The 14,871-nt window shown below is 47.3% G+C and overlaps 1 protein-coding gene across 2 annotated transcripts in view; it reads right to left on the bottom strand.

The window, feature by feature from the left end:
* LOC127628137 (gamma-aminobutyric acid receptor subunit alpha-3-like) overlaps positions 1-14,871 on the bottom strand; it is a 305,412-nt gene that overhangs the window by 196,479 nt on the left and 94,062 nt on the right. For both annotated transcript variants that reach the window (XM_052104840.1, XM_052104841.1), the window contains exon 3: positions 9,158-9,279. In XM_052104840.1, the coding sequence (XP_051960800.1) occupies positions 9,158-9,279 (122 nt within the window). The remainder of the gene's footprint in view (positions 1-9,157; positions 9,280-14,871) is intronic.

Here is a 14,871-nt window from a genome sequence, read left to right as displayed (position 1 = left end):
CCAAATTATTATGTTAATGTTCTCGTACTTGGAAATATGAAATGATGACAAAGAATGCATAATTTGTGTACACCCCCTAACTCTTTAGCCACGACTTAGTCATCTGAACAAAGTCATCATGTTCCAGCGTTCCACTTAGCAACTCATGGTAAAGTCTGCTTTGATGTGATGAGAGGTGTAATGGACATCAGCATCTTTGTAAAACTAGAAATAGAAGGATTTGACGCAGCTTGTGTGAGGTGACTGGCTAGCAGCCAGCAGGAGAAAAGAAGCCGGGATGTGCACAGCCAGTGGAGCTGATAGAAGTCCAGCTCCACCGTGGCAAAAGACTACAGCTCCCGGTGCGCCGATGTGACATAGCCTATTCATCATAAATGCAGATCTCGATTTTGACTGCCCACTGCTGGGCTGACAGATTAGGCTCTGTACTTTTAGAGGTCACCAGGGATTCACACTGTGAGACCTCTGTGGAGTAGAAAAAACATACACAGAGGGAGATGGCCTAATGGATTTCTAAGGGCCATTTCTGCAAATGTCAGTAGGAGACTGAATATTGTCCATAGTTTCCCGGAAATCAGCATTTACAGTAAACAGAATTTTTTCTGTTAAAATAATTTCTCTTATCACAGCTTAATTTGCAGAGTCTACTATAAGTAGACTGATTTCACCTAAAAGTCTTGTCCAGCCCAACACACAACATTAGCTGCTTTTCCACTATCGAGCCAGTATTAGCCAGGACTATTAACTGGTAAACCAGGTCCAATAGCCTCGGACCTCGAGCCACGAGACCAAAATCGATCTGCATTCCCACCCTCGTGTCAACAGCCCCACAGTGTTGCCCCTAAACCGAGACAAGCTAGCCCTCGAAATGAACACAGATTTGTACCATGCCCACAATTATTTAAATCTTTCCCAAACCTGTTCTGTTTTGTGCTAGATACACAACTTGGCAAGTTCGTCGACAAAATACTTAAGTCTTCGTTTTGGCAGATGCTGTCAATTTGACGTTGCACATTTTCATCGACGATTCTCCATTCTCTGTTGATCTATGGAGGTAAGATGGTAGCTATATATGAAATATTAGCTGAAAACTCTGACCTACTCAGAAAATCTGCCTTTGACATTGACCCCGCTTCAATCCCTGGTTGGACTTCTTTAGCCCAAGGGTAATTGGAGGGCCAAAGGCCATTGGCCATTGGTCCTGAGGAAGCCCAGAGGAGGCACAATGAAGCCCCAGAGGTGACAGTGGGAACGCAACTGTCACTGGCATGCACTAGCACGCCCTCATTTGGACTAATGGTGGATACACTCCTATTGGCTCGACCAATGGCCTGAGTTTGGTGTGGAAATATCTGTTTGTACAGCCAATGGCAGTTCTCTTACGAGAGGTTCTCTCGTATTGCGTAAGCTAGCTTACGCTACGGGAAAGATTCATCTTTTCTGAGATATTGAAGCCAAAAAATTATCCTTAATTTTTGTATCCATTGTCAACGCAGTGCGGCAGCTGCAGACCTTGAGCGGGCTAGCTAGCGAGCTCATAGGTTGCTCTGTGGCAACTGCTGCAGCCTATAGACGAGCTTGGGCGAACTCGCATCCAATGAGAGGCGTCCGCAGCTCACTGCATCAAAGCCCGCCAAAATGGGCGTGACTAGAATGCATATAAGCGTAGTTCAGTAGGCTGGAACCCTGATTTTCATCTCTTCAGCGAGCTCTCCGCGATCGCTGACCTGGAAGCCGCGTCGCCGTTCGGGGCATCTAGCAAGTGTGGACAGTGCTAGAAGAAGCCGGCCGTCTCAGCCACCTTCAGCCATCCTGCGAAGCTACGCCATCCGACGACGTATCCTTTTATTCAGCAAGCTAGTTCTCACTGAACTATTCACAAAAGAGTACGAGCGTCTTTTTCAAGATGCCTCACTCCACTTGCGCCTCATGTCAGCCCTTCTCAGCACAGGAGACCGCCACATCATCTGCGCTCTCTGCCTGGGACTGGGGTACGCAGAGCTCGCCCTCACTGAGGGCGGATGCGATTTCTGCGAGGAGCTACCGATGTCGACCCTGCGGGCTCGACTCGAGCCGATCAAAGCAGAAACCGCCGTGCCGCCTTACCCTCAGCCGCGCGAGGAAGAAGCGCCGCTCACAAAGGCTGCCGGAAACTGTGGTTGAAGCGACTGCCTCGCCGAGCCTCTCCCTCGAGCATCGCTTTCACCCTCCCCGCCCCGGGACGCGCAGTTGCCGCAGAGTGGCCGCACTGCTGCCATCTCGGATGACGAGGCGGAGGATAAGGGCCGCTGTTCCATCATGGCTTCGGACAGCAGGAGTGGACAGGCTCCCAAGCCTCCTCCTCAGCCCAGGAATCCAGCAGGACCCGCCGAGTCGAAGGGGAGTTAACACGCCTCCTCACACAGGCCGTCGACCGCCTCGGGCTCGAGTGGTCACCACCCCCTGAGCAGGCACCCAACAGACTCGACGGCTGCTTTCTTCAAAGCCATCGCTGCTCTACACCCGCAGCCCGGGCCGCTCCCTTCCTGCCGGAATTACATACGGAGCTTGCAAAGTCGTGGAACGCTCCTTTTTCAGCCAGGACCCGTTCCCACGTCTCCACCTCTCTCGCGTCGGTGGACGGCGCCACTGAGAGAGGCTAATCCTCCATCCCCCCGGTCGAGGACTCGGTAGCAGCACACCTTTGTCCGCCCTCCGCGAGATGGCGTTCCAAGCCTGTGCTCCCGTCTAAGACCTGCAGAGCGACCCAGAGGCTGTTACTGATCTATGAAGCGCGACAGACCTCGCCCTTCGCGCTACCAAAGCTGCAGCCCAAGCTCTAGGGAAGTGCATGGCCTCGCTGACTGTGACCGAGAGACACTTATGGCTAACACTAGCCGACATGGGAGAAGCAGAGCTCTCCACGTTCCTCAACGCACTGCTCTCTCCGACCGGTCTCTTCGGCTCCGCGGTGAGTGGCATTGTTGACCGCTTCTCAGAAGTCCAGAAAGCCACCCAAGCCATGAACCTCTTCCTGCGGCGTCGCGCTAAGCTCCTCTGCAGGCCGCTCACGTGATCAGCCTCCTGCACGAGCCTCTTCACAGCACCCAGTTCAACAAACTCAAACTTCTCAGCGTCGACAGGGCGGCGCCCTCGATCAGCGCTCAGACAGCCACCGCAGACCGCCGCCCCAGCGGGCCTCGATTTAAGGTAGCGCTGAAACCAGAGCAACCGAAGTCTTCCTAACTTTGTTGAACAAGCGACGGCTCAGTCCGCGCGGCCGGACCACCGTCAAAGCTTTGCCCCTGTCAGTCCCCTTCTCTCAGGCTACTACAGTGGTGAATTTAGCAGCCAACAAGCCGGTGACACTGCCCGCTTGCCTGCACTCAAGCGCCGTTTTCACGGCGACCCAAATAAATCTTGTAAAGAGCAAACATGTCTTATGTGTAGAAAAAGTGCCCACAACCCAGTGTTAGCCCCTACACACAAGCATAACACATCCCGTGCCCCTATCAGAGCACGCTCTCATAAAGCGATTACTGAACCGCTCGGCGTCAGAGTCAATGAAGAGCCCACAAATGCGTCGTGCGCCCATTCTCTGCCGGCTCTGTCACCACGACCAGCCCTATGTGTAGAAAATGTGCCCACAATCCAGTGTTCACTTCTGCACACAAGCACTGCATGTCTCGTGTCCCCACCAGAGCACGCTCACATAAAGCGATTCACGAACCGCTCGGCGCTAGAGTCAATAAATGTGCCCACAAATGCGTCGTGCGCCCATTCTCTGCCGGCTCTGTTACACGGCCAGCAACCATTCCTCTGTGTGTAAGTCCCGTGCCCATGACTATGCTTGCGCATCACGTAACAGATGTGACTCTTTCCCCATTCATTCCAATCGGAAGTCACTCACAAAACAGCCTGTTCATGCTGTCTGCGAGCAATCATGCATGAACACACTAAGCAGCTCACACATTTTGTTCAGCTCTGTGTGCGACAATCAGAGCGAATTGGCCATTCACCCTCTAGCGTTACGCTTCAAAGCGTGGGAAGCTATTCCAGGGATATCCAAGTGGGTGTTAAGCACAATACAACAGGGCTATTTGCTACAGTTCGATCGCCGCCCCTCGCTTCAGAGCGTGCTCGAAACCACTGTGAACACGGAGGCTAGCGTGCATGCTTCGTTCAGAAATAACAAGCCTTCTGTGCAAAGGGCCATAGAAAAAGTGCCACCCTCTCTGAGCGAGTCGGGGCTTTACAGCCGTTATTTTGTTGTTCCCAAGAAAGACGGCGGCCTCAGACCCATATTAGATCTCAGGGTTTTGAACAAGGTGCTTGCAAAAGACCGTTCAAAATGCTTACAATCAGGAAACTCCTCGCGCATGATGCGCCAGGGGACTGGTTTATTTCTCTCGATCTGAAAGATGCATACTTTCAGATTCAGATAAATCCCGTCACAGGCCATTCTTGAGATTACGCCGGCGGCCAGGTTTATCAATACACCGTCCTTCCGTTCGGCCTGTCCTTAGCACCCGTACTTTCACGAAGTGCATGGATGCGGCTTCGCACCCCTCGTGAGTCAGGGTTTCGCGAATTCTGAACTATTTGGACGACTGGCTGATTATGGCTCAGTCACATATGGAGCTTCTGTCTCACAGAGTCAGTTCTCCTCAGCCATCTGAACAGTTTGGGTCTTGCAGTCAATTGGACCAAGAGCTCACTACAGCCCAGTCAGACCATTTCCTTCCTGGGAATAGAACTAGACTCCTTGGCAATGACGGCTCGCTTATCTACACAGTGCGTACGCCGTGTTCAGCGACTAGCGCATCTTTTCAGATGAACAACCTCACGCCTCTGAAGAAATTCCAGAGAGTGCTAGGTTACATGGCCTCAGCCGCAGCAGTACTTCAGCTGGGTTTACTGCACATCGCCCGCTTCAGCATTGGCTAAACACCCGGCGTCTCGCCGGGCTTGGGCCACAGGCCGCCAGCCCATCAAGGTGACTCAGACCTGCATATCAGCTCTGCAGCCCTGGACAGTGGCCGAATGGTATCAGCGGGGAGTGACAATGGGAGCTGTATCTCGCCGAAAAGTCATCTCGACAGGCGGCGTCCAACACGGGTTGGAGCGCGGTCTGCGAGGAGCTCTCCGATTTTCGGCCTATGGTCAGTTCAGGAAAAGCTCCTTCACATAAATTGTCTGGAAATGATAGCGGTCGATGCGCGCTCGTGCGCTTTCTCCGGTCATTCAGGGTCACCACGTCCTGGTCCGTTCGGACAACAGATCTGTGGTATCCTACCTAAACCGTCAGGGCGGTGTCAGATCCAGGAACCTCTTCCATCTGACAAAACGCATACTGAGTTGGTCCCAGTGCCACCTGCGCTCGCTGAGGGCGACGCGCGTGCCAGGCCACCTGAGCGGCGGCCGGACAGACTGTCCAGAGACAATATTCCCCAGGGGAATGGTCCTGCACGCTCAAACAGTCCAGGCGTTATGGCACCTATTCGGCAGAGCAGAGATAGACCTCTTTGCGTCCAAAGAGAACTCTCACTGCCCAATATTTTTCTCAGCGAGGGCAGCTGGCCCAGGACTGGCCCAGGCGCCCGCTTTACGCCTTCCCTCCCGTCTCGCTATTGCCACAGGTAATGCAGAGGATCAGGAAGCAGCGTCACTCGGTGCTCCTCATAGCCCGCGTTGGGAGAATCAGACATGGTTCCGGAGCTTACGCAGCTGTCACTGACAGCGCCGTGGCCCATCCCAGTGAGAGCAGATCTCCTCTCTCAAGCTCGCGGCACAATCTGGCATCCCCACCCAGAGCTGGGCTGCATGCGTGGGTGATCAACACCTACCCGTCGCTCTGCCAGAAGGAGTAATAAACACCATCATACACGCTAGAGCCCTTCCACGAGAAGACTCTATGCGTCAAAATGGTCTGTGTTCTCAAAATGGTGCACCGACAGAGACCTGGACCCGCGGACATGTGGGGTGTCGTCGCTGCTCGTATTTCTACAAGAGCTGCTGGATAAGGGCAGATCCCCATCCACGCTCAAAGTGTATGTGGCGGCCGTTGCGGCGTTCAGCTGAACCCCTGCACGGCCAGTCATGGGGTAAAAGCGAGCTGGTCATCCGCTTCCTCAGGGAGCTAGAAGGATGAACCCCAGCGCTCCCATCGGTTCCTATCTGGGATCTTTCTATAGTTCTCGAAACTATGAAAGCCCCCTTTCGAACCACTTCAATCCATGGATTTGAAATACCTTTCACTCAAAACCGTTTTTCTGACTGCCCTGTCATCAGTCAAACATGTGGGAGACCTTCACGGCTGTCAGCTGTCAGCGCTGCGTGTCTTGAGTTTGGACCAAGTGACTCCAAGGTCATTTTAAAGCCTAGACACGGCTATGTTCCCAAGGTGATCGGTACTCCTTTCAGAGCACAGGTCATTTCCCTATCGGCGCTGCCAGCATCCGATAGCGACGCGACGCCAATCTCCTTTGCCCGGTCAGAGCACTGAGATTGTATACTGCGCGCTCCGCTGCTTTCAGGCGCTCGAGCAGCTTTCCGTTTAGTTCGAGGGCGCACCGAAGGTCTCGCCGCCTCGAAACAGACACTATCTAGATGGATAGTGGACGCTATTGCTGCTGCATACTGGCGTCAAAAGACCTGCCATGCCCGTTGGGCATTAGGGCTCACTCCACTAGAGGCATGGCATCCTCGTGGGCATGGTCCAGCGGGATTTCCATTCACGACATATGTGTGGCAGCGGGATGGACTTCCCCTCCACCTTTGTCAGATTTTACAATATGGAAGTTCCCGCTCTGCAGGCAAAACTACTAGCGGTTTAATACTCTACAGCTCCCTGGTGAGCTGCACTGATGGGACACATTCCACACAGACCGGCACCGCCGCTCTGTCGTTCCCTTCCCACTATGTGCTTATGTATTACACAATCAATGACCCGCATTCTTGCCGGCCAAATATTATTTCCCCACTCATAAGGGCTCCCGGGTCCCCCTTAATTCCCTGGGGCTCATACAGTGGATGCTTGGCGCCGCGGCGTTGACAATGGGTTCCGTGAGCGTAAGCTAGCTTACGCATATCTGAGAGAACCTCTCGTAAGAGAACGTATCGGTTACCTAACGTAACCTCGGTTCTCTCTAGATGAGGGAACGAGTATTGCGTAGCCGGCCGTGCTTCAGCGCCCACGGCGACTTTTCGCTTCAGTCAATGAAAACCAGGGTTCCAGCCTACGAACTACGCTTATATGCACTCTAGTCACGCCCATTTTGGCGGGCTTTGATGCAGTGAGCGCGGACGCCTCTCATTGGATGCGAGTTCACCCAAGCTCGTCTATAGGTTGCAGCAGTTGCCACAGAGCAACCTATGAGCTCGCTAGCTAGCCCGCTCAAGGTCTGCAGCTGCCGCACTGCGTTGACAATGGATACAAAAATTAAGGATAATTTTTTGGCTTCAATATCTCAGAAAAGATGAATCTTTCCCGTAGCGTAAGCTAGCTTACGCAATACTCGTTCCCTCATCTAGAGAGAACCGAGGTTACGTTAGGTAACCGATACGTTTTTCTGGAATCTGTTCAAAACATTATTTTAGCAATTTTGTTTGGTGAAGCAAGTGGCGCAGAAATTACTAGACTGATCTCATGGTAAAATGGGCAACAGAAGGTCAAATTTTTTTGTCTACTAAAATCGATCTATGCTTTTCGAATGACTTCCCTAGTGGTTAAAGCTGGAACTACAGTCGTGTGCATCCCCAACAGTACTGAGACCAAAACTGAGTTCTTTCCCTTACATATTTGAATGGGTATGCGGCACAGCACATCTGATTTTCAGCAATATGTGAGAAGTAATTATGTTAATACACTAAATAACATAATAAACCTAACCGTAACAGTCAAGGGTGTAGATTTGGCTTGAACATTTGGTGGAGGGGGACCAAACAGAGTTCTTTCACTTACTTCTTTGCAAATGTATTATTGCCTGAACCCATGAAAATGTTGACGTAAATTATATTGCATGGTTCTTTTCGCATAGTAAGGAAGTTCTAAGGTGAAATGTCCACTGTGTGGCACTGAAAGAGAAGAACATTTTCTCCCAAACAGATGAGGTTTTTAAGATTAATGCTCTGCCTATACCCTATACCTTTAAGCTACACCTAACTTATAGTGTCATGAAAAGCATATGTGACATGAAAAACGCAATTGCTGAAGTGACCACGGCATTTTGTGGTGCTTATATGATACTTTCAGCCAAATCACATGCTCGATGCGACTTGTACCCCAGTCTATTGTATCTCAAATGCAATGCTCCGCTAGATCAGTTGAGCTCACACTTGTAATGCAAATGTTAAAATGTATCTTTCATATCATGCACTGTAGTAAAAGTGTTTAGATGTCATAAGATAGCGTTGTGTGATGATAATCTGCTGTTTAACCCATGATTTGTGTGAAAGGGAATGAAAATCGGTGTAGTGCTCTAGTGTTCATTTCACCCAAAATCTTCTGCAATATGTACAAGGCATGTAAAAACCATTAAGCAAAAAAGAAATGTGGTTTAGTAATATGTTTCTATGATACCAGGTTGCGTACTTTGATAGTCAGAGATCAAAACTGATGTGACGTCAACGGCACAGTTGCTGGCAATTTTCAGGGCATAAACATTGGCCGCATGGTTGCAGTTGTCGGGCAGTGCCACAATAGGCACCACAACTCTGATCCTCAGATAGCAGATAAGTCAAAATGAGGCCTAAATCTAAAGCATTCAGGGGACCCGATCAGCTCCTTCAGGATGATTAGGCAAACACTCAGTTGGTGTAACATCACAGCAGTGGGCAAGACTTCCTCTTTATTTTAATCAGAGATCTGTAGCGCATGAGCCTCCTGAGGCTCCTTTGGCTTAGGATTTATAAATGATCTCAGGAGACTATTCTGAAACAGATTTTTGCTATTGATAAGCATTACATTGCCAAGAGAAGAAGAGTGATTTTATTCTTCCAAAAACATTTTATTAATGACCTGAGAGGTGCAACACTTTGAGAGCTATGTGTGACAAGAAGTGAGAGAGAGACTGATGCCTGTGGAAGGTCACGCCAATCCATCAATGTTAAAAAGTAAGGCCAGGATGTGGACACTGAGGATAATGTGGAAGGGAATGTTTACACATGTTTAGCCTACCTCCTAGTCCGGGACGCAGTCGGTTGTCATAACCATCCAGTAGGCGGTCCAAGATCCGGGTAAAGATGGTGATGTTGTCTTTGCTGTCATCAGGAATAGGTTCTTTGTGCCCGGCTACAGCCCTGTGGAGAAAACAGCAAGGTTCAGAGATTCAGGAGTCATAAGGAAGTTAGGAAATACATGCCTACAAATGAGGAATTAAAAAAGGGAAAGAAACAAACAGTTAGGGCAAAAGAACACAAAAAGAAAAGACTGATGAACAAGAAGAGTCTGTAAGTCACCAAGAGAGGGGTGGATAGAGAGGGAGAAAGAGAGAGTTTGAACTTGGTCGGCATCTTTGATCTTTCCTTCTTTGAAAATGTGTTGCAGTTGCAGCCTCAGGTGGGAAATGCAGTCATTATGAAGCACTCTGACCAGTCTTAGGAAGAAATAACAACCTGATGGCAACAATCCATACACCAAAGCCTGATCGTGACCTCCAATACATCCGATTCAACATGCTAACACAGAAAATCGACATGCTGGTGCGAAAGTTGTAGCCTGAAAGAATGTACCCTGAGGTCAACCCCATTCAGCCGATTTGCTGACAAGCACCATCCCCCATCAGACATTTATGCTATCATTTCAACCATGATTACCTTTACCTCTAGCGCTACTGAAAGCATGTTTAGGGAGCAGCCTCTGAGACACGGGTTCTGGTCCAACAGGAACCAGGAAGTAATTACGTTCACAAAAACAAATGTGAGGGCCAGTGTTGTAGTACTAGAGTCCAAGACTCGGACTCATCTTGGACTTGGACTCGAGCATTGGGTGCATTCTGACTTGGAGTAGAGTACTCGTTGCAACCATTAACTTTTGTGTTCTGCCCCTTTATGGCTTGAGATCACATGCAAATCATGCCATGTACCGGTTGCGCGAGTGCTTTCACTCAAAACTGGACATGCACTCTCAAATCTCCTCTCGTTCAGAGAGTGTGTGCGCCACTCAAAACATGTCAACCGGGCCGGCCGCGAAACATGCCGAATGGGGCAACGATATGCAGAAAAGGACAACGACACCCCCACCCCCCCCACTCAACATCTTTTGGGCCAGTTTCTATGTAAAATCCCAGCCCGATTTCTCTTCCAGTCCACCCCTGGTCAAGTGTACTCATAAATCTATTGTAACACAAAATAACTCTGCCTCTGTTTTATTCATCCATATATTCTGTCTCTGTGGATGTTGTATAGCGAGGGAGAATACCGGAGTTTAAGGAATCAACTCACCATTTGGTCAATGGTGCATAATACATGGTTAAAGTCGTACTGTAAGAATCATATTCTGATGCTCACTGACGATGTAAGAGACATGAGAATATCAGCTAACAAAGAACAAGTTGTGACTCAAGTCCACTAACAAAATTAATCTCAATAAAAACTTACCAGCTCAAGTTTGTCTACAATGCATAAAGGATTTTTCAGAATCTATGTGGTGGCACATATGTAGAAAATTTGAAAATATGTGGAACAAAATCGTAAATCATTATAACTATATATAATTATAACGGGAAAATAAGATCATGTTGATGTGTGTTCATGTGATTATGACAAATGATGGACACTGGCTATTCATCACAAATATAGTCTAAAACAGTTAAGTATTCCCAATGTTAAAAGGACAAACATCCATCATCCATGAAAAATCATGTGAAATGCTCCAACGCTTGACTTATAATGAATTTTGATAATAAAACACCAGAGGACAATACCTGAGGAAAAAAAAAATAAATAAATAAACTTCATATAAATGGCAAGAAGGCACTGTTAGATGTGTACAGTGGAAAGGGATTTTTCAGACAACTAATTTATTTATATCCTTGATTATTTTATAGGCCTATATACAACATTGTGATGATGGATGGATGCATGTGTGTGTGTGTGTGTGTGTGCGCCAATAAACTTAAAATGGCAACAGAATTGTGATTTTTTTTGCTTATTTTATGACATAGACAAGGACTTGTAACTCTGACTTGTATACAGTTATTTGTGACTCGACTCAGACACAATATTGGTGACTTGGTCTTGGACTCAGACTTGAGCAGTGAGGACTCGGACTCGACTCGGACTTCTAGTGACTTGACTACAACACTAGTGAGCGTTATTCAGAGCAGGGTCTGAAATCAACTTTTTAGCCCACAGGCCAAGTTGGCCTGGTAGATGTAAATATTTACCAGCCATTTTTATTTATAATTATTTATTGCATTTTACAATTTGTTTAAACGTGAACTACTTTTTTAAAGAATTGTATTGTTTTATTATTTATGAAATATTTAATTGCCGGATAGTCCATTTAGAACTATTTTTCAGAATATTCACTTATACTATACAGTAGATATATTTCTGTGGTACTTTTATTCCATTTAAATCGAGCTTTTATTTTGAAGTCTTTCCTTTCCTTTGTTTTACTTTTCACTTTTCGTGAAGTTTTTACCTCACGAAAAGTGACTCACAGTGATTATAAAACTGCAAATGGCTGCTATTTAATTAAATGAATATGTAGTCCCTATGAAGTGAACTAGCGCTCGCGGTCATCCGCTACAGAGTGCACGAGTGTGAGCAAGGAGCTTGTAAGAGCAACCGGCATCAGTACAACACTGGCTCCACATATACATGTACATGAGTTTGATTCCCTACTGCTAACTGAGGCTTTCTATGAGCAGCAAGACTAGCTAATTAGAGCCATTCCATGTAAAGTCCTGCACCTTACCTGACCCCAGACCTACAGAACAGGGTTATGGGGTAGAGTTGAGAAAATATGCATTCCTGTTGACTGAACTACATCATTTACAACAACAAATACAACTAGCTTTTGACACCACACTGGGGAAATTTCTCCCAAAAACTGAACCTCACACATGCCCATATTTTCAAAAACACTTCCAGCTTTGGCCACTGGGGACAGAGAGATTGCAAATAAAGTCTACAGATATTGTCTGGGTATGGACATAATTCATACATCAAATCAGAATACAGTTCTGTTCATGGAAAGTGCCTCAAGCAAACTCGAAATATCTTTTCAAAGATGTGATACCAATATCCTTGCAAACTTCCTCCTCATAGATGCTCATTGTATCAACCCATTTCCTTGCTTTGTGTCTAAGCAGACTGGCGCACTCAGACTCCTTGAAGTTGTGTAAAGCAAGCCAACAGATCTGAAGTGCTTTTTTGTGTGCTATGTACTTTAGATTGTCAGTGAACTTACTGTGTCCATGGGCATGCTGTCTGAGTCTGAGCAAAGAAAAAATAAGTAGGAGAAATAGCAGAAGTGAGAAACAGAAAGGAAGACAGAAAAACAAAGAGAGAGTTGAGGAGTGATAGAACTAACAAATGTCCAATCAGATTAGTGAAACCTGTCATACAGTAGAATATAGCTTTACAGAAATCCCTGCCATTGGATTTGACTGAATAATATCCCATGAGTTGTAAATGGAATCTTGAATATGCTGAAAATCCCTGGATCTGTACCTGAAATATGCAGAATACTTGTGTCTGGCTGGGACCATGATTTCCTGAGGAACAATGCAGTTGCATGATGGAGGGCGTGATGTGAAGCTGATGAGATAATGAGTGCTGTCCTCAAACAAATCAAGCTGTGTTAGAAGTAACCTTCCACTGAATACATGCTGGCCTTTGAAGGCCTTAAAATAGCAGGCAAAACAAGAAGTCTTTCAAAAATTATGCTTGCAAACATCCACATTGCAGGTTACTACATCCCTGCTGATACAACCAGTTAAACCAGCATGTATGCAATACCCATGCTGGGCTTGGTGCTGATTCGAAACTGGTCTAGCAAACAAAACTGCTTGAATTAGGGGTGCATATCCCATTCAACGATGTAGCTCACTGCTTAACCAAAGTACGATGCATCTTGGAGAAACTAGATAGTCATGAATGTTTCCCGAAACCATAGTAACTATGTCGTAAATCAGCACATCAGCCACACAAACCATGTTGGTTCAACAATGTCATTAATGTTGTTATGCAGGGGGTGGAGTTATACATTCTGCAGTGATCAAAGTCTTGACATTGTAATGGTATGAAAGATATAGAATGCACTCCATGGAAGGGTATAATAGGACTAAAGGTACCCCTTAAGTAAAAAGGACTGAACATCAAGTGCTTTTGGTGAATGTAGAAAATCATAAAATTCAGCTAAATTATCAAAGTTTAAAAATACTGTCACAAATATTGTTAAGAAAAAAAGGTCTGGGCAGATGTCAAAAATGGAAACTAAAGCCCTATTCAGAGAGGATTTGTTTTATCTGGGGTCGTGAGGTAATGCAATAATTACCAGAGCTTCAAGATTTAAATCCTGTGCAAATCAGTAATTTTCCCATACTTTTTACAGACTGCATTTTACTGATCAGGTAAAGATTACAGCATCTTTTAATTTATATAAAACGTCTCGGGTTACATGTGTAACCCTTGTTCCCTGAAAAAGGCGGAACGAGATGTTGCGCTGCTAAGCGCTACGGGGGAACAGCTTTAGCTGTGAGCCGAGCTGAATAATGTGTGGAACACGTCAATGAACAATTGACCGGACTTTATAGCCTCGGCTGATGTAATCATTAGATGCACCTGAGGCCAGGCTATAAATGGATATGTCACCAGGTGTCGTCAGATACTTCTTTTTGAAGAGCAGTCCTGGGACGTCCCAGTGCGGCAAAGCAGCGCAACATCTCGTTCCGCCTTTTTCAGGAAACAAGGGTTACACATGTAACCCGAGACGTTCCCTTTACAAAAGGCTTCACTACGATGATGCGCTGCTAGACGCTACGGGGAACGCAATACCCACGCCGCCGCACTTGGGGCTGTCCGGACCCCTACGGTTGTGCAGTGTACTCACAAAAACGCGAGAGGTCTCAGACATGAGCTTCAGATGTCGACTCAAGGGCATAAGAGCCCGGACTAGCATAAACATCTAAACCATTCAATTTTGATGAATGTGCGCAGGGAGGACCAGCCTGCCGCATCACAAACTTGTTCAGGCATGAGCTGAGATGTCGATTCAAGGGCATAAGAGCCCGGAGTAGCAAAGCATCTAACCCATAAAGTTCGATGAATGTGTGCGAAGAGAACCCTATCGCACCACAAACTTGTCATAAAAACTGATGAATGTGAGCGGAGAGGATCAGCCTGCCGCATCACAAAATTGTTCAGGTATGAGCTGAGATGTCGACTCAAGGGCATAAGAGCCCGGAGTGCAGAACATCCAAACTAAAAAAGTCCAATGAATGTGTGCGGAGAGGACAACCTGCCGCATTACACACTTGTTTAGGTATGGGCTGAGATGCCGACTCAAGGGCATAAGAGCCCGGAGTAGCAAAGCATCTAGCCCATAAAGTTCGATCAATGTGTGCGAAGAGAACCCTATCGCAACACAAACTTGTCATAAAAACTGCTGAATGTGAGCGGAGAGGACAAGCCTGCCGCATCACAAACTTGTTCAGGCATGAGCTGAGATGTCGACTCAAGGGCATAAGAGCCCAGAGTGCAGAACATCCAAACTATAAAAATCCAATGAATGTGTGCAGAGAGGACAACCTGCCGCATCACAAACTTGCTGCAGAGGGAGACTTCTAGCCAAGGTTTTAGAGGAGGAGAGCCCTCTGGCAGAGTGCGCCTGAAACCTACTGGCGAAGCTTGACCGCGCGCCTCGTAGGCCCGGGCAATAAT

This window comes from Xyrauchen texanus, chromosome 34 (genome assembly GCF_025860055.1).
Source record: "Xyrauchen texanus isolate HMW12.3.18 chromosome 34, RBS_HiC_50CHRs, whole genome shotgun sequence".
NCBI classification, from domain to species: Eukaryota; Metazoa; Chordata; class Actinopteri; order Cypriniformes; family Catostomidae; genus Xyrauchen; species Xyrauchen texanus.
Note: the sequence above shows the minus strand (reverse complement) of the source record. Positions and strands in the feature narration are given on the sequence as shown.